Source organism: Arachis hypogaea, chromosome 1 (assembly GCF_003086295.3).
Source record: "Arachis hypogaea cultivar Tifrunner chromosome 1, arahy.Tifrunner.gnm2.J5K5, whole genome shotgun sequence".
In the NCBI taxonomy this organism is placed as follows: Eukaryota; Viridiplantae; Streptophyta; class Magnoliopsida; order Fabales; family Fabaceae; genus Arachis; species Arachis hypogaea.
In genome coordinates, this window is record NC_092036.1 from 28,052,105 (window position 1) to 28,069,838 (window position 17,734).

The following is a 17,734-nucleotide window of genomic DNA, read 5'->3' on the forward strand; positions in this document are numbered from 1 at the left end:
TCTCAAACCATATATTTATTTACAGTTTTAATTTCATAAATTATCTTATTGAAGGTAATTAAAGGTAGTTTTGATTAATTGGATTTGAAATAAATTAAGGTTTTCATCCAAACTCTATAATTATGGTCTAATTTTCTATTTACAACTTAAAGTTCTAGAAATCCAAAAAAAATGAGTTTGGGCTATTTAACTTAAGATTTTATCTAATTTTACAATTATTGAATTATTTTATATATTTAAATTGTAAAGTTAGTAGTTGTGAAATAATAAAGATTTTATATGATTTGAATTAAATAAATAATATTTTAAATATTAATACTGCTATTTTGGAAAATGAAGAAATTAAGTATATTACTTCTAATTATTTAATTTGGACATTTTATGAAAAATAATTTGTGAAATTGATGAGCAAATAGTATTTTTATACATTATTATTATTGGGTTAAAATTCATTTCTAATTACTATATTGTCCCTATTTTTATTTGAAATTACAAAACTACCTCTAACTTAACCCTAACCCTAATTTTCAAATAGTAAAAACCCTAATTCCCAACCCAGTCGCCGCACTCAACCTGCTTCCCTTCCTCCTTTCATTCACACATGAACGGCAATCAGACAGAGAGGAGGAGAGGGGTCCGAGAGAGCAGAGGAGAAGGTAGAGGGGCTACCGCCTCCCCGCCGCCGCCGTCGCATGCACCGTCGCTCCGTGGAGCCGCGCCTTGCCGCTGGACCGCCTTTGATCTACCACACGCATTGTCACCGTAGAGAGAGGGAGCAACACGATCGAAGAGAGGAGGAGGAAGGAGACCCGTGCGCCATTGGAGCCCGCTTCGTCACCGCCGTTGAGGTCCTCACCATCGCCGTTATTGGAGGTCTGTGAACAAAGGGGAGACACGCGAGGAAGGAGGAGCCTTCGACATCGCTGTTCTGTCTCAACCCGGCGTCGCCGTCGTGTCCTGGCGCCATTAATGGAGGACACCATCGCTGATGAGCCCAGCCGCCTCTGATCTGGTCCGAGAGAGAGAACTCGTGAGGGAGCCACCGCGGGAAGGAAGTCACCGCCGCGTTTTGCTACTTGCGCCACCACCGTCCATCCTCCCCGCTACCAGATGCCATCGCCGTTCGCGAAGAAGAGAGAGAGCTCGCGTTGCCTCCAGATCAGCCGTCAAATCCGCCATTACCCGTGCCTCTGCTGCCGGAGAACGTCGCTGCCGCCACTAAAACTCACTGCCGGTAATGGTTTTAAGTTTGGTTTACGTTCTTTTGAGTTTCTTGGAACCTTATTATCACTGCACGTTGTTACAGCCACCGTCGCCGGAGTTCTGGTCGCCGCTATCGCTCGAGGTGATTGCCGGGGCTGCCGGCAAACCGGTTCAGCTACCGCCGCTGTTTCATTTTCTTAGTTCGGTAAGTAATTGTGTTTCGAAAATCCATACGTTAGTATTCTAGTATGTTTGGTTATAAACTCTGAAGTTTCGTAACGTAGGTTCGAGTTCTGTATGTTGAATACCGCTTTTAAGTTGTTGTGGGTGCTGCGAAAGTGATCTGGGGCTGAGTTGGTGGATTGCTGTTGAATTCGGTTAAGAGAAAAGGTTTCGTAATGCATTTTGGGTTACGGTTTCGACGAATCGAGGTAGGGGCTTTTTATACAAACTTATTTATTTTAAATTTGAATTGTTATAAATAGATATGATGTGCGAAATGTATTTCTAGTCATTATGTGAGTCTTATGAATTGTCTGATTGATATTGGATGAACATGATTGCTGGTTTGATTGAAATGATGTTTGATTTTGTTCAAAATAGAGGTTTCTGGTTGTTTCGAATTGAAAGGATTTTAGTAACTAAAGTCTAAATTTTCTTACTGGAAAGTTGATTTGGTCTTGAATCCCTTGGAAAAGAGTTGAGGATTGGTTTGGTTGGGACCCGGACAGGGTGGCAAAGTCCAAGTTTTAGGAGAGATGCTGCCGAAATTTCTATAAAGTCCGAGACTTTATTTTGAAACTGTATTTTAGAAAGGAATGGATTATGCCTTGAACTGTATTACCGATATATGTGTTAGGTTTGAACCCTTTTATTAAGAGAATTATTATATTTTTGGAGGTAAACTATTTTAGAAAAGAATCATGTTGCAAATTCGTTTTAAAGACGAAAATAATTAAGTTTTGGAAATTGATTAAATAAGCAAATTTGAAGGTGTTTTAATGGAGTTCGATTAACTAATTTCATTTTACGACATTTTAAGAAAATTTTGAAGTATTTTCTGAAACTTTGATTTTGTAAAACTGAAACACTTTCCGAACCTTTGGAAATAGATTTAAGAATGAAACTGAATTTGATTTTCGGTTTAAAATGATTTGGTTTTGGCTTAAATTAGTTGGTGAAATTGGTTCGGAATAATTGGATACACGATTTGGTTTTGGTTTAAATTCTATTTTTTTTCAAATCCAGAAGTTAAAGTTTCGGAGGTTTTCAATGAATTTAAGAAACGAGTTAGGTTATTCTCCCTGAGGTCTTGAGACTCTGCTGAGGAATTTTACGACCAAATCCTGATTTAGAACTGAATGATTTTGAGTCTTTCAAAAGAGATTTTGGATTTGGCATGGTTCTGTGATTGTTTGAAAGTGTTGGAAAGACGTGAAAAGTGGCTCTGTTTTGAAAAGTGATTATTGGCAAGATGTGAATTGAATACAATAGTTATTTAAAAGTAAATGGGCCAAGAATGATTTCGAAGTAAGATATTGAGCCTAATTGATATGTTGGAAATGTTTTTCAGAAAAACCACTGGATTACTGTTTTATATTGAGATTATGAGACGCTATGCGCCCAGCAGGGGTTGAGGTTGGTGGCAACAGATCCCGCTTGCATCCCTTCGGATCATCAGAGCGTACAGGCGCAAAACCCTGGATAGTGATCCGAGCATTATATCTCGGGAGTTTCCACACCATGATTCCAAAGGGCAACGTCTCCATGGAGATGTGTCTGGTTGGCAGTTGAACCGACAATGTGATATCACAGCCAATAGGGCAGACATTCATCATCTGCATTTATGTGACATTATTTGGGTATGCATATTGTAACTGGTTTGCCTATGTGAATACTTATGTTAATTTCTAACTGCTGTAATTGTTGTAATTGCTAATGATTGTGTTTGAACTACATTATTTGTGAATGTGTTTGATTGGTTGGTTTGTGATAAATTGGTTGATGATTGAGTTGTTTGGGCCGGGGGCCGTGTTGGATTGGATGGGCTTGAGGCCATGATTGGTATATTGAGTTCTAGTTTTGTATAAAGTATCTGACCGGTTCAGCATAGACTTAGTGAACCTATGCTTGGAACGGGATGGTCATTTATACCGCGTAGGTAACTACTTTCATGGTTGTGGTTTAGAAAAGTATGAAAAATCAAACTCTTACAGCATAGACTTAATTGAACCTATGTTTGGGACATGTTGGTCATTCACACTGTCTAGGAGAAACTTTTCATATTTTACAAGAAAGTAAAAAGGATTTGTTTTAAATCATTTGAGAAATTTTACCAAGTCTTCAAAAAGGAAATTTTCTGGATTTCGAATGTGTACCTAAGGTTTTTGGAAAGACTCATAAGACGAGCAAGCAATGATCACTGTACTCTAAGAATAGTTTTTATTTTACGTATCTTGTTATAGCAATTTCTGTAATCCTATAGTGAGAACAAGCGAGGATGACGTTCTCACTCCCCTACAGGTTATTCCCTTTCAGGATATGGATGACGGAGCTTCAGAAGAGTTTGTTTATTTTCTGTTTATTCGGTATCTTTGTATTATCTTAGTTATTATTTTTTTCTTGCCTTTATCTTTATTAAATTTGTAAGAGGGATAGGTAATTACCATATGTATGTTTGTAAACTAGTGTTATATCTTATGGTATTGTATCTGGGTTGTATGTACATGTATGTTCTTGTTTTCAACGAAAAAGTGTTTTTGAAAGGTTATGCGGTTTTAAGATTTAAACAGGCTCATATTTTAGTATTAAATATTATAAGAGTCTTCGTAATACCCAAGCTATCAGAGTGGTGCTGCCGGAAGCGTGACATTATGATAGTTAGGGTGTTAGATAATGCTGCTATTGAAATCCAAATTTATAATTTGGGATGAGGCTCCAATGGTTAGTAGGTACTGCTATGAAACGCTTGATAAATGCTTGAGTGATATCATGAGGTTTTATCCAACATATAACAAAGATTTGCCCTTTCGAGGAAAAGTGGTTGTACTAGGTTGAGACTTTAGACAAATATTTTTTGTCATTCCATGAGGATCGAGACAAGATATTGTTCATTCAATCGTTAATTCATCTTACCTTTGGAAGTTTTGTCAGGTGCTCAAACTAACAAAAACATGAGACTCTCTGTAGGAACAACTACTTCAGATCAAAGATGAGACAGAACAATTTGGTGAGTGGTTATTGAAAGTTGGTGATGGTCTAATAGGTGATAATATAGATAGTGAATTTGAGATATGTCTTTCAAAAGATATTGTTATTCCTTCTTCGGACCAGGCATTTGATGAGTTGGTTCATTTTTCTTATCCAAATATTTTAAAAAACATGTCTTCAAAGAATTTTTTCAAAGCAAGGACTATACTGGCTCCCACACTGGACATCATTGAAGAGGTCAACAATCATCTGATGGCTATCATTCCTGTTGAGGAATTACTGAATATTATAAATTGCTCTAATTTGCCTCCACATAAATTAATACTCAAGATTGATGTTCCAGTGATGTTACTAATGAATGTTGACCATTCTAGTGGTCTTTGTAATGGTACAAGGCTACAAGTTAGGAAGCTTGAAAATCATGTCATAGAATGTGAAGTTTTAATGGGTAACAACGTTGGTCATATTGCTTTGATTTCAAGAATGAATATGGTACCAACAAATGAAACTGTCCCAATTAGATTTCAACGAAGATAGTTTTCCATAATAATATCGTTTGCCATAATAATTAATAAGTCTTAGGGACAAACTTTATCTCATGTTGGATTGTACTTGTCCAAACTAGTTTTTACACATGACCAACTATATGTGGCACTTTCAAGAGTTAAGAGTAAGAGAAGTTTAAAAGTTTTACTTATGAATTACGTAGGAATGTCTGCAAATTTAACCATCAATGTTGTTTATAGAGAAGTCTTTAAAAAAATAGGATTCTAATGTAAATATTTTAATTTTATTTTAAATTTTGTATCAAAATTAATGTATAATTATTTTACTTTAAAAAAAATATAAAATGATGATTATTCACTATTTTTTAAGTTAAATTTTGATTTTCATAATAATTTTATAAATTTTTTGAAATAATAATTATTTTGTATGTTTTTTCTTAAAATATCCAAACATATAAAAACTTTTTTTACTTTTTTAAATTTTTCTGTGCTGGACACAGATTCATACACTAATTTAATCTAAATTGTGGGATAGTTTGGGAGTGAAAATTAAATCATCTGAAATTTATACACAAAACAGATAATAAAATTTTGAGTTAGTTTGGGTAAACTCCTAAAAAATGATTTTTTTTAAGTGATTTTTTTTTTAAAAAATTTTAAAACAAAAGTAATTTTATGTTTAGATATCTAATATAAAAATATTTTTATATTTAACAATTATGTTTGTGTCCAATAATATAAAAGTGTTTTTTTATTTATTATGTTAAAAATATTTTTTAAATAAAAAAATATATTAAAAAATATAAATTATAGTTTTTGAAAAAATATTTTTTTAATATTTTTATTTTTATTACTAAAATTTTGCTAAATATACTAAAAAATAAAAAATATCTTTTTTTATCAACTTAATAATATTTAAATAAACATTTAAAAGGGGTTGAAAATTGAAACTTTTAATTTGTATTAAAGTAAAATTTAAAATTTTTTAAAGTTTAAATCGGTTTATCCAATTTCAATGCGATGAATTTAAAAAATATAAAACACCCAAATCGAATGAGAAGATTTACCTCCATCTCATGTTTTTGTGAAACTTAACTTCTTTCTTATCCAATGTATCTATCATTCTCTCCTCTCAACGTCATAAGCAAAATCATGCCTTATTTTATAGGTTTTGGCAGCAAAATTTAAGAATAAATAGGTATTTTATAAGTTTTGCGAGAAACACCAAAAATATCACATGTAAAAAAAAATTAACATCAAATAAATTAGTTAAAATATATATTAATTAATTTAATAACTAATTTTTAGTGTACCCATAATAGATAATTTTATACATTCTATAAATATCATTAACAATTAATTTGTTTTAATTTTGTCAACCTAATATTTTAAATATGTTACAATTATATTCTTAAGAGCTAAAACGGTTAATAGAAAAATACTAACATGTCAAGTATATTTTAATATGTCAATATACTTGACAACCCTAGGTTGACGTGTTAGTATAGGATGCCACGTTCTCGCCCATGTCAAATCTAACGGCATAATTAAAAACATATTAAAATGTTGTGGTCAAACATTAATGATAAAATTAAAATATAGTATAAATATTAAGCACAAAATAATATTTACTATTGAGTAATATTTTATAAATAAAAATTATATTAATAACACACATCAAAGGCTAAAACATATCACTTTTATTGAAACTCATTTTAATACAATAATATTTTTTAGAATAATAGTCAAATTCGTCCATTAAAAAATTACTTATTTTTTAAATTAATTTTTAAAAGATTAAATCAGTCATGTTAGTCCTACATAAGTTAAATTGGTCTTTCCGTTAGTTAGATGATGGTGTATCACATTAAATATCATGTGACATAATATCATGATAAGTTAATGTCACGTGTCACAAAATAATTGATTGATATGTCAGGTTAGTGACACGTGACATGTCACATATTACCTGACATGTCATAATTATTTAGAATCAAATTAGTCCTTAAAAATACTCATATAAATTATTTTCATGCCTAAAATTTTAAAAATTAATAAAATTAGTCCTTATATAAATCTATCTTATTTTTCCTTTATAATATTAAATTTTTAATATTTTTTAATACTACTAATTTTAATATCATTTTTTAGATCTTAACAAATAAATTTTTTTATATAAAATAATAGAAATAATTATATTATTACAAAATTTTTTGCTATTTATATTTTAAAATTTTACATTTTCAAATTTTAGTTTTTTTGTAGTAAAAAATTTTTATATTTAAATGATTTTATCAAACTATTATTATTATATACTTAAATTTTTTTCAAATTTCACTAGATAAATATAATAATTATTTTATAATTTAAATTTTTATATCATTATTTAATAAGATCCAAAAAATTAAATTTTTTAATATATAATTAATAATAGTTTAATAAAATTATTTATAGAAAAATATTTTACTACAAAAAATATTAGAATTTGAAAATATAAAAGCTAAAAATACAAATAAGAAAATAATTTTGTAATAATTTGTTTATTTTTATTATTTTATGTAAAAAAATGTTTTTTAAAGTGTAAAAAATAATATTAAAATTACTAGGATAGAAAAATATTAATACTTTTATGTTGTTTGAAATATGAGTTTTATAAATTTATTATTATTTAAGATATCTAAAGGTGTTGGACATAATTTATTTACATTTTAGTTAAATAGTTAATTGATTTTTATTTGCGTTAAAATTATCCCTAAATGTTAATTTCTTCTAAAATATTAGAGGCAAAATTATCCAAAAATATCTGACACAAATAAAAAACATAAAAAAATTGAATAAATAAAAAACGTTTAAAGATAATTAAATAAATTTAAAATTAAAAATATTTAAAAAAATTCAAAAATTAAAAATATACTTTACCCTTAAATCAATCATCTGAATTTGTTACTCTTGACATGTGATACGTATTCAAAAGAAAATATTTAATTTCAAGCATTTATCATGTTTTAAAGAACATTTGGTATTTTTATTATAAAACATTCAAATATTTAACCTTCTTTCTTCTATGAATTCAAACATAATATCATATCATTGTAATCAACAACTCATAAGAAGCGTTGAAATAGATTAATATTCTGATAAAATGAAACATTTTTGTGATAGATATCAATGATATAATTTGGATGATTTTCTTTGTCAAAATCCAACCATCAAGCACTCTGTTGTTAACCAAATCCAAGACATTCAAATTTCTTCTTCTCACCTTCCTAGTATCTATGATCATAAAATGGTATAAAAGTTGAAATACCACAATAAAGAAAAAGGAAAAAGCTTAACTAAGTTTCATACATCTGTCAATATTAATGAAGATACAATGACAACATAGGCCAGGAAAAAGAAAATGGCAATCTGTATTAAAAACTTGGGATTTTCCCTCATGTTTGGAGATGTCACCGATCTGAAACACCCCCCCCCCCCCCCCCAAAAAAAAAAAATAAATAAATAAATAAAAAGAGGATGATTGTATGAGAAAATCACTTAGAGAAAGATGAAAGGATTTCACACTATCAAGCAAAATGTTTACCTAGCAATTCGCTGAGAAAGTCTATGAAACGGTAAACTTTGTATGAACACAATGCCTGGTCCTGTGAGAAGAGCTGTCACAGCATTATCACCCTGCAATTTTGAGGACAAATGATGTAACAAATTATAGATAAAAATATAAGATATGGCATGCAGAAGGGGTGTTATGGTGCCTTACATAATTAAATTAATTGCAGCAAGAAGAAAAGGTGGTTGCATGTTTGTGGAACAAATTCCATGCATGCACAGAAAACACCCATAACCACTCATCCTTTTGATTTTTCTTAACTTCATTTTTTATTATTTTTTGTATCACTTTCATGCATTGTAAATATTTCCCGAAGCATAATCAACTGTCAATTACCTGGGATCTCCATGGGTTAGTAAATAGTAATGTAAGATGTAACTCCCAATATCTCTCTTAAATCAAACCATACGATACTTTGAATAATAATCCAAACAACAATACAGTTACAAACTTCTAGAAGCTCACTACGCACAGAGATAAGACAGGTCTAACGTGTAAAATATCAAACAATATTTATCTATAATTTTTTGCTATAGCAACCATGCAAGGTTAATCCAAAAAATGATAACTGTATATTGTGGGAATATTAAGAAAATAATAATAAAATAAAAATCAGTAGTAGAAGTTACTTACTCCAAACATTGTCCTTCTTGGAGGACCATTATATTTTATTTGGACATTGACCGTACTTGTCACAGCAACAATGCATGAAACATCAACTGCTAGAACTTCACCGCTCTCAAGATTTTTCTGTAGAACTAGCAATAAACAAAACCGAAGGATAACCAAGATAAGCAATAAAGTAATATTATAGTAGTTATTCAAAAAATCAAAAATACTATTAACGTAGACCTTATTCAAGAATGACATCTAAAAGTTGGAAGATAAATTGGAAAGGGAAGAAACAGTTGCAATTGATTTTATTTCTTCCATAAGTAGCATTTTAAGCATGGTAACGGACTAACAGGGAAGAGAATTGTACCAGATCCACCAGCAAGTATGAATGCAAGCCCTTGACCTGATATCTTCTGCCTCAAAAATCCCTATAACAATACAATTGTTGTCTTAGATAAATAACATGGCAATATGTATGACAAGAGGACTTGTCTGATTTCCTTTACTATCGGAAACCTCTAATTTTGAATTGCTATATAAAAACAGGCATGACAGCATAGATTAATTATACTGATACATAGTATAGTATGTGTAACCCAAATCAATCCTCCAGCACAACCTCTTCCATCTAAACAAACCCATTTCGAAGTCCAAAGCCCCATCTAAAGTAAAATAAATATTTTGTATGCACAGCTGTGGTTAACGGGATTAATACCAATTACATGTTGCAGATTCAAAGGCTATCTACCCTGATGTATGTTATGTGTGGGCATAATAAAAAAATAAAATTCAAATCTGTATTTACGTTTTGATGGCTGTGTTTTTATGGAACAATTATTTTTACCATCTTTGGTAAATGTTGGGAGTGCCCTGCAACCGGAGATCAGCTTCTATTGACTAGGTTTGTTAGGTTTGGCAGGCAGGAAAGAGGCAAATCTTTGTGGCACTATCCATTATGAAAGATACACCCACCATTTGAACTATTTGGTTGGAGCGTAATGCACTCACTTCCAAAGACAGATTTTCTAATAAGTACGTTGTATGGATAGGATTAAATGTCTAGCATCCATTGGGTGTAAAGCTAACGATCTTTATAAGGGACTTTCCTTTTGAAACATGCTGAGAGATTGGAAAGCATGCTTTATAGATAATCCTTTTTTTGCTTTGCTATTGTACAGGGGGATTATCCTTCTACTCTTAATGAAATTCTTCTTTAATCTTCCCCCCACCCTGACAAAAAATAAATAAATAAATAAAAAGGATAATATTTAGCAAGGTTCTGAAAATCGAATCAGTCATTGAACTGCTCTAGTTACTGGTTCACTGATTTACTGATTCACTGGTCCAACTGGTTCAACCGTGGTCTAACCAAAAACACCGTTTTATAATCAAATTTATATATCAAATTTGGAGACCTTTCTGTACCTGTTTATGAAAGCAACCATACACACATTTATAGGAAGCAGAATTAGAACATGATATGATGATGATGAATAAGCAATCACTAAATCTCTGGGTAATAGCTAGGATATCCATGAGTATCCATATAGTAAACCTAACAAACCTTATAAAGCACAATATACAACAATACTTTTTCTGTGAAACTCATGACAAGATACTGCTACAAAATTTTTGCTTTTGTTATACCTCAAATTCTCAAATGAATTCTATTTTTGTGATATATCATTATCAAATTTCAGCTCCCTCAAAATCTCAAATGAACCGACTCATTAAACTAATATATACTAAATGAGTGAAATATCAATAATCAGTGATCAGTTCAATTTTGTTCAAAAGACAGTGACATTTCTTTAGATAAAACAAAAGTGTTACTATCAAGAAGTACATTATATAATCATCCATCAAGTTCATATTCACAAATAGAAGTATCAACCCTAAACCCAAACAGAAGTATCACACGCTGAGATGAACATTCAAAGTAGCAGTAACAGGCAAGCAACAAATTACACAAGTGCCAAAGCACATGATAACTCCAAAACCTGTGGCATCAATAAATCAAAATTAATTTTTGGCTGCCTCTAATACAAACATCCAAACATGAATGATTATCTTCCAAATATAATCCTACTTTCAGCTCAATCTGACACATCCTGTTCTGTTCCATAGCATCACAAAATACTAACACCAAGTAAAATACATCACAATCAAACAAAATAGAGAGCCTAACAACTTACCTTCAAATGAACATTGATTCATAGAAGAAAACAGAATCACAAAAGCAAAGCAAATTATATTGGGTATACATCAAAAATTGTCTCTGGTACAAGAAAATTAAGGCTCCAGAATGTTAAGTAGTTCATTCTTTCATAAAGTAACAAGGTTTAATCATACACAAGCAAATTAGTCAAATTAAGGCTCTATTTGGGCAGAACATATCAAAGAGATTGAAACGAAGAAGAAGAAGAAGACGAAGACGAAGAACGTGGCTTAGCAGACAGAAGACGACGAACACCGAGCTGACCTCGAGGAAGAAGCTGCGATCGGTGGAGCGAACAGGGGTCCGAGACTTGGAGCACGCCGATAGGACGAAGAGGAAGCTCCTGAGTGCGACGGACAGCGACAGTGTCCCACTTCTTGCGGCAGTGGTGGTGGAGGCTAGATGGCTAGGGCTTTTTTTGGATGAGGGCAGTGCAAGGTTCTGAATTGTGAAGGAAAAAGAAGGAGAAAGGGGCTGGGTCACTGGAACAAGGAAGGAATCAGATTGCTTATTTTTTTTTAAGGAAGCATCAAACGACGACATTTCATATAAACCGGCCGGATCCCGGTTCAACAGTTTTCATGCGGTTTTTGAAATGGCGGTTTCTCCTAATGAACCGAACCGCAAATGCTCCCGGTTCCCGGTTGGACCGGCCGGTCCAGTCCAGTTTCAGAACCATGATATTTAGAGAAAGAAAATAAATTGCTTGCTAGGTAAGTGACACCAAGTATCTCATATTTGTTAACAAGAAAATGAAAAATAGGAAACATCCCAGTTACCTCAGCACCAGCAACAATATTACGTCCCCTCTGATCAATTGTGTTGTTGACTTTCACATCATTGACAGAGCAAAGAAATGCATCTGGCTACAGAAATTGAAAAAATTGGTTATCTCATATTTTGGTCCTGGTATGGGAAAGAAAAATCAACAGGAGTAACCCCCCAACGAAATCAAACTTTAGTTTTTAAAATCACTCTTAAGAAATTCAAACATACAGATGAAACAACAACAGCCAACAAATAATACCTGACACAAAATCTCCCCATTAAAGCTTGCTAAATCAATCTGTATTTGCATGAGTAAGAAACATATATAGAGAGGTCTTTCAGTCAAATGAATCCAAGCATATGTTTCAGGTGATGAATTTGGAGACTTCAAGCAAAGGAGTAACAAATGTTATCTGAAACAAATTAGAGATGCATATAAACCACAAACCCGGATAAAGGAGGAGGGTTGTGTTAGGTCTTCGGCAACCAACGTAAAAATATAGCCGAACCCCCCATGACATATAAACCACAAACCGGAAGAATTCTTGCAAAATAAGGTGCAGCAATTCCAACGAATCCATCACTTTGTCCAGAATTTCGAAGAAAGATGCTACTTATGTTTTTGCCAAATAGCCACTGCCATATGCCTACTTCATTTTCTGGAAGATAGGAATTTTCCATTTCAATGGATCCTGACATAAAGCACATGGAACCTACAATAGCAGTATAATAAAACTCCACTTAAATTTTCAGAGGGGAAATCCACAGACTCTAACTATAAATTATATATGCACATAGGCACAATCCATGTTAACATTTAAAGAAACTTAAAGCAAAATCAGAAATCAGGTTCAGTTTTACTTATAATTCATAATGCTCCTCCTCCCCCCCCCCCCCTCTCCCCCCCTCTTCTCTCTTTTTCCAAAAAAAAATTAACTAGAAAAAAATAAAAAAAACACAGGCACGCGAACCAACAAATCACAAAGGAAAGAATTTCAGTATTTAATTATGCATTCATATTAAGAAAATAACCAAGACAAAATGTTAAGACCAAAAAATACATTAAAAATTGAAAATTAAGAAAATTTGTCATCTCATCCAATTGATGTTCAAGAGTCATGCCCAGTATAAGCCATGTTAAACAAATAAACATCAATATATATTACACTACAACAGAATTAAGCCTACATAGCAAATATGCAATATTAATTATAGTACATGGATATCAGTTAAAATATCATATATGCATTGACAGGGCAAAAATTTTCATCCCAAGTCTACAGAGAAAAAGCAATCAAGAAAAATAAAATAAAATAAATCTAGAGTCACAAATAGAAGTCCCTAAACGACTTACCAGGCTTTGCAATAATTTTTTCTTGGGGCTTCAACATTATCTGTATTGCAACAACAAAGTCAAAGTTAATTTTATGAATACCATTAAAAGAAATATGGGGGAAATCTGACTTTAATTTTTACACCAAGGAGGGTGGTTCATATACCTGGACCACCTGAGCTTCACCCCCTAAAATCTGAAAAGGTGTGATTGCATCTTGTGGACTCTAAACCACAATGAAGAAAAATTTATCATCAGATTGAAGGATATTTCATAGGACAATACAAGCAATATGATGTTGAACATGTCTTCTCCTTTCTTTTTTAGGAGAAAGAAAAAGAGTACTATCCCATAATAAGTTGAAAGCCATCACGAAACACTACAAAACAACCTGCAAAACTAAAATTTTGTTGGAGTCTGATCATGAGCAGTCATATGAGTAATAGATAAAAAATATTCAAATATGTTTCCTTTTTCCAAACATCATGTTAGGATTAATAGTCAGTTCAGGCCTTCCTATTTACCGCACATGTGGTACTACTCCAATTTCACAAAATACAAACCTGGACGTGGAATAATTAATGCAGCAAACATATTAACTTAAGCTTTCCCAGATAAAATACAATTATATATATTTTTTATTGTCAATGGCAAGAATATGCAAATACCTGATAAACATAGGGCTGAAAAGGTGTTGAGAAAAATGGTGCCGCCATTGCTGAGACACAGGAATTACTTTAATGTTACTAGAGAAATAAAGGGCCTATTTGAATTAAAATCCAGTAAGATATCAATAGGGTTTTAACCAAAGAATGTTAACTCTATTATGCAATAATTTTTCACCTTAGGGAATTCAATTGAATATGGTATACATAATTTTCAAATAGCATTTTCAATTAATGGAAAGCACTTTGAACATTATCACTACAACAATAACCTTCACTAGCATATTCAACAATCAGCATTAGTTTCACAAGTGAAAATATGGTGCAACAATGGATACAACAATTTAAATTAATCAAGTGATAGTTCAATTTTACTGTTACAGTTTCACGGCTTTCACATTGTCTTAAATTTCTAACTGTAAACTAGATAGGTAATCCTATGCTAGACAGTGTCTTTCTCTATTAACAAAATTTCAGAATCAAGTTTCAGAGTCAAACACAACTCACAAACAACATATTGTCAAGCATATCCAACTAACAGTTATCAACTATCTACTTGTCCTTATCATTGCCGATTCATCAGAAGATAGTGTACACCAAAGACTCAATTCATTCTTTACCTCACAAGACTAATACAAAAACAAAAGCCACTCTAATTGTTTTGCATATACCTCTAAGGAGAAATCTCTGCACATTATTTCTCAAGCTATCCGCAACAGATTAAACTACCACCAAGAGGAGTGAGCAATATAAAGTAAATTACAGCTTCAATTGCACAACATTAAGATGGAGACTAGGGAAATTAGATTGAATGACAAAAGACGGCAAATACTAATAAATCATTGAAATCCTAAAACTAAACAATGACAAATGCACAACCGTTCAGCTTTACAACAACTTGCAATTTGGGAACTTTCTGAGCATACAATCTCTATAATCAATCAAAAAAGCCCTGGACCACACACAATAAACACACTTTTCTAAACCTGATCAGCTCATCTCATTTTTTTCTTCTCTTATCACTCATGATCAGAAGCCTAGTCTAACCCCAATTGGTAACCTAAGCCTGATAATGTTGAAATTAGATTCAGATTGTTAACAAATTACGAGATCCAGATAGACTAGAAAAAAAAAAGTGATTGATGAATAAGAATTTGGGGAGGAGACAAATCCATACTAGAAGCAATGGAGGAAGGAGAGAGACAAAGAGACTATTTTAGTGTTTTTGAATGAGTAAGTCTGGAGCTCTGTTCGAACTTGCATTTCAAAATTTTGGCAACTGATAACAAATACTAATATCTTAAATTCCTAACAAACTCCACAAATCACAATTTATACGATGAAAACTATACACATACACCTGATTCAGCTTCTCAAATTGATCGATTGAGCAATCAGGCGCCAATTCTGCTTCCGTGAAATCGGAGGCGAAATTAGAGAGATATCGGTTGTGAGAATTACATAAAAGTAAAAATTTTTATTTAATAGAATTATTTTTATTTAAAAATTCTATTAAATAAAAATAATTCTAAAATTCTGTTTCTTTGATTTTATTAAAAAATATAACTATTTGAAACTATTTTAGTTTATATACAAATTCTATATTCTATTAGAGAATAGAATCCAGCTAATTCAGAGTATTCCAACGTTTGTATTTTTTATACAAAAAAATTTTTTGAATTTCCCGTAGAAATTGATTGCGCTAATGAATAAGCTTTCAATGCTGTCCAAAAACCTCTCCTTTTCCAAAGAGTTTTTCGGATTTTTTTTTGGATCTCGAGGTGCGTTTCTTTGGAACTGCCATGCAACTGATATAGTTTTCTAAGGCCGACTTTCGTCCCTGCTCGACGGGTGGGTCTTGCAGTCAAGCTCCCTTCTGCCTTTGCACTCGAGGGCCAATCTCCGTCTGGCCCGAGGAAACCTTTGCACGCCTCCGTTACCTTTTTGGAGGCCTACGCCCCATAGAAACTGTCTACCTGAGATTGTCCCTTGGCCCGTAGGTCCTGGCACAAGGTTAGAATTCTAGCTCTTCCAGAGTGGTATCTCACTGATGGCTCGGGCCCCCCCGGAAGGAGGCCTTCTTCGCCCTCCACCTAAGCTGCGCAGGAAAAGCCCAAAGCCAATCCCAGGGAACAGTGAAGCTTATCCCGAGAATTCTATTTCTTAACAAAAGGGTTTTTTTATGTATACTTATACAATAAAATTTATTTTATCTATTATGTTATATATAATATAAATTAGATTATATATAAATTAGAAAATGCATCTATATAAATATTATAATATGTATCATTCTTCATATTCTTTGTTTGGCAAGGTGACACACAAACAATCCTTTTTTCTATTTCTTTATCTCTGCTTTCTATTTCTTTATCTTTGCATGAATCGTATGTTTGCAACAACAAGAACAGAATTTTCTTAATTCTAATCGACTGGGCGTATTGTGTCGATTCTTTTGAGTAATATATCTGGAAATACCCGTCGATTCCTTATTAACACTCTTTTGAGCACAACAGGTACATTCCAAAATAACCCTTACTCGGATATCTTTACCCTTGGCCATGAACCTCCTTTTCTTTTGATTTTGGATTCACTTATCTATTTTTGTATTCGACGAAGAAAGGAATGACAAAGAAATAAAAGTTGATAATTCTAAATCCAATTTCGTTTCAATTAATATATTACCGGAAAATTGAGGTAATACAAACAAAACAAGGATTTCAAACAATTTTTCGAATCGCAGTACAGTATTTTGGTTTTCATTTAAGTATCTTAAATGATATTGTTGCCCCTAACCTAACTATTCTATTTCCATTTCCGGTCTTACTCTCTTAATATTAAGAATGGAATTGAATTATTCATTCAATTCCATTGAAGCCTGTACCAGATTTCGAGTTTCGCGAAGGACAAATCCACCTTTTCTTTTATTCTTTCTCTTTTCTAACTTATTCTATTCGATTCGAATTCTAAAAAAAAAATAGGAGGAATTTTCGATATTTTTTTCGATTTCGAATCCTCTTCACCGCTTCCTGCGACAGTAACTATAATTAAAAAAAGGGGAATATCAATGCATCCGGAAAAAAACGATTGATTTCGATCAATAGACCCGCTAAAGCTCCGAACCATAGAGTACTTACCACTGGTGCCATGGAGAGATATGTTTTAAGATCTCGCATTTTTAATCCTCCCTTTTTCTTTATTTCAATTTCTAATACATAATTTTATATAGGACTATCAAAAAATAGTTATTTTGTTAATAACCACTTGGATTTTCTGCCGAATTCTTAATTCAAATTTGAAATGTACAACGATTCATTCGATATCTTTTTTGTTTTCTAATAACTAATAAAAAGGGGTCTATTTCTGCCCGAACATTCCATAAAAATGACATTTTTTGACCAGAATTAAACGAGGATATATAGCTCGGAAACGTAGGACAAAAATTCGTTTATTTACATCAAGCTTTCGGGGGGCTCATTCAAGACTTACTCGAACTATTAGTCAACAGAAAATCAAAGCGTTGGTTTCGGCTAATAGGGATAGAGATAGGAAAACTGCTTCTAGGCAAACCTCCTGGCTGTCTCTGCACCCCTACCTCCTTTATCA

At 32.3% G+C, this 17,734-nt stretch overlaps 2 protein-coding genes and 1 long non-coding RNA gene across 7 annotated transcripts; 2 read left to right on the forward strand and 1 right to left on the reverse strand.

Annotated features, from left to right (window-relative positions):
* Positions 1-505: 505 nt before the first annotated feature.
* Positions 506-3,968, forward strand: LOC112801079 (uncharacterized). 2 transcript variants are annotated; one of them, XR_011862166.1, is made up of 5 exons: positions 506-1,234; positions 1,307-1,408; positions 1,488-1,634; positions 2,777-3,065; positions 3,727-3,968. It is a non-coding gene; the product is annotated as an uncharacterized lncRNA (long non-coding RNA). The 2 variants fall into 2 exon arrangements; XR_003201733.3 differs by having other exon boundaries at positions 523-1,234; positions 3,742-3,968.
* A 616-nt stretch (positions 3,969-4,584) lies between these two features.
* Positions 4,585-4,950, forward strand: LOC140181183 (uncharacterized). Its single transcript, XM_072224451.1, has one exon. The coding sequence runs from the start codon at positions 4,585-4,587 to the stop codon at positions 4,948-4,950; it is 366 nt and encodes a 121-aa protein (XP_072080552.1).
* A 3,101-nt stretch (positions 4,951-8,051) lies between these two features.
* Positions 8,052-15,583, reverse strand: LOC112801085 (uncharacterized). Of its 4 annotated transcripts, none has more exons than XM_072196727.1 (11): positions 15,487-15,583; positions 14,132-14,181; positions 13,630-13,854; positions 13,485-13,524; positions 12,665-12,843; positions 12,390-12,428; positions 12,142-12,228; positions 9,512-9,572; positions 9,163-9,287; positions 8,503-8,594; positions 8,052-8,376 (listed from the first exon to the last, which is right to left on the reverse strand). In XM_072196727.1, exons 4-11 carry the CDS (start codon positions 13,519-13,521, stop codon positions 8,262-8,264), a joined length of 735 nt encoding a protein of 244 aa, XP_072052828.1. In that variant the 5' UTR covers positions 13,522-13,524; positions 13,630-13,854; positions 14,132-14,181; positions 15,487-15,583; the 3' UTR covers positions 8,052-8,261. The 4 variants fall into 4 exon arrangements, with proteins under 4 accessions (XP_072052828.1, XP_025699417.1, XP_072052820.1 ...); XM_025843632.3 differs by having other exon boundaries at positions 13,630-13,689; positions 15,489-15,582; XM_072196719.1 differs by having other exon boundaries at positions 13,630-13,689; positions 14,800-15,543.
* Positions 15,584-17,734: the final 2,151 nt, after the last annotated feature.

Excerpts from the sequence above, each read along its gene's own strand:
- LOC140181183 (XM_072224451.1), top strand. The coding sequence starts at position 4,585 with ATGTCTTCAAAGAATTTTTTCAAAGCAAGGACTATACTGGCTCCCACA.
- LOC112801085 (XM_025843632.3), bottom strand. The coding sequence starts at position 14,179 with ATGGCGGCACCATTTTTCTCAACACCTTTTCAGCCCTATGTTTATCAG. Across the intron at positions 13,690-14,131 it reads TTCAGCCCTATGTTTATCAG|AGTCCACAAGATGCAATCAC; the intron begins GTATTTGCATAT and ends ATTGTGGTTTAG. Across the intron at positions 12,429-12,664 it reads ATTTTGCAAGAATTCTTCCG|ATTGATTTAGCAAGCTTTAA; the intron begins GTTTGTGGTTTA and ends ATGCAAATACAG.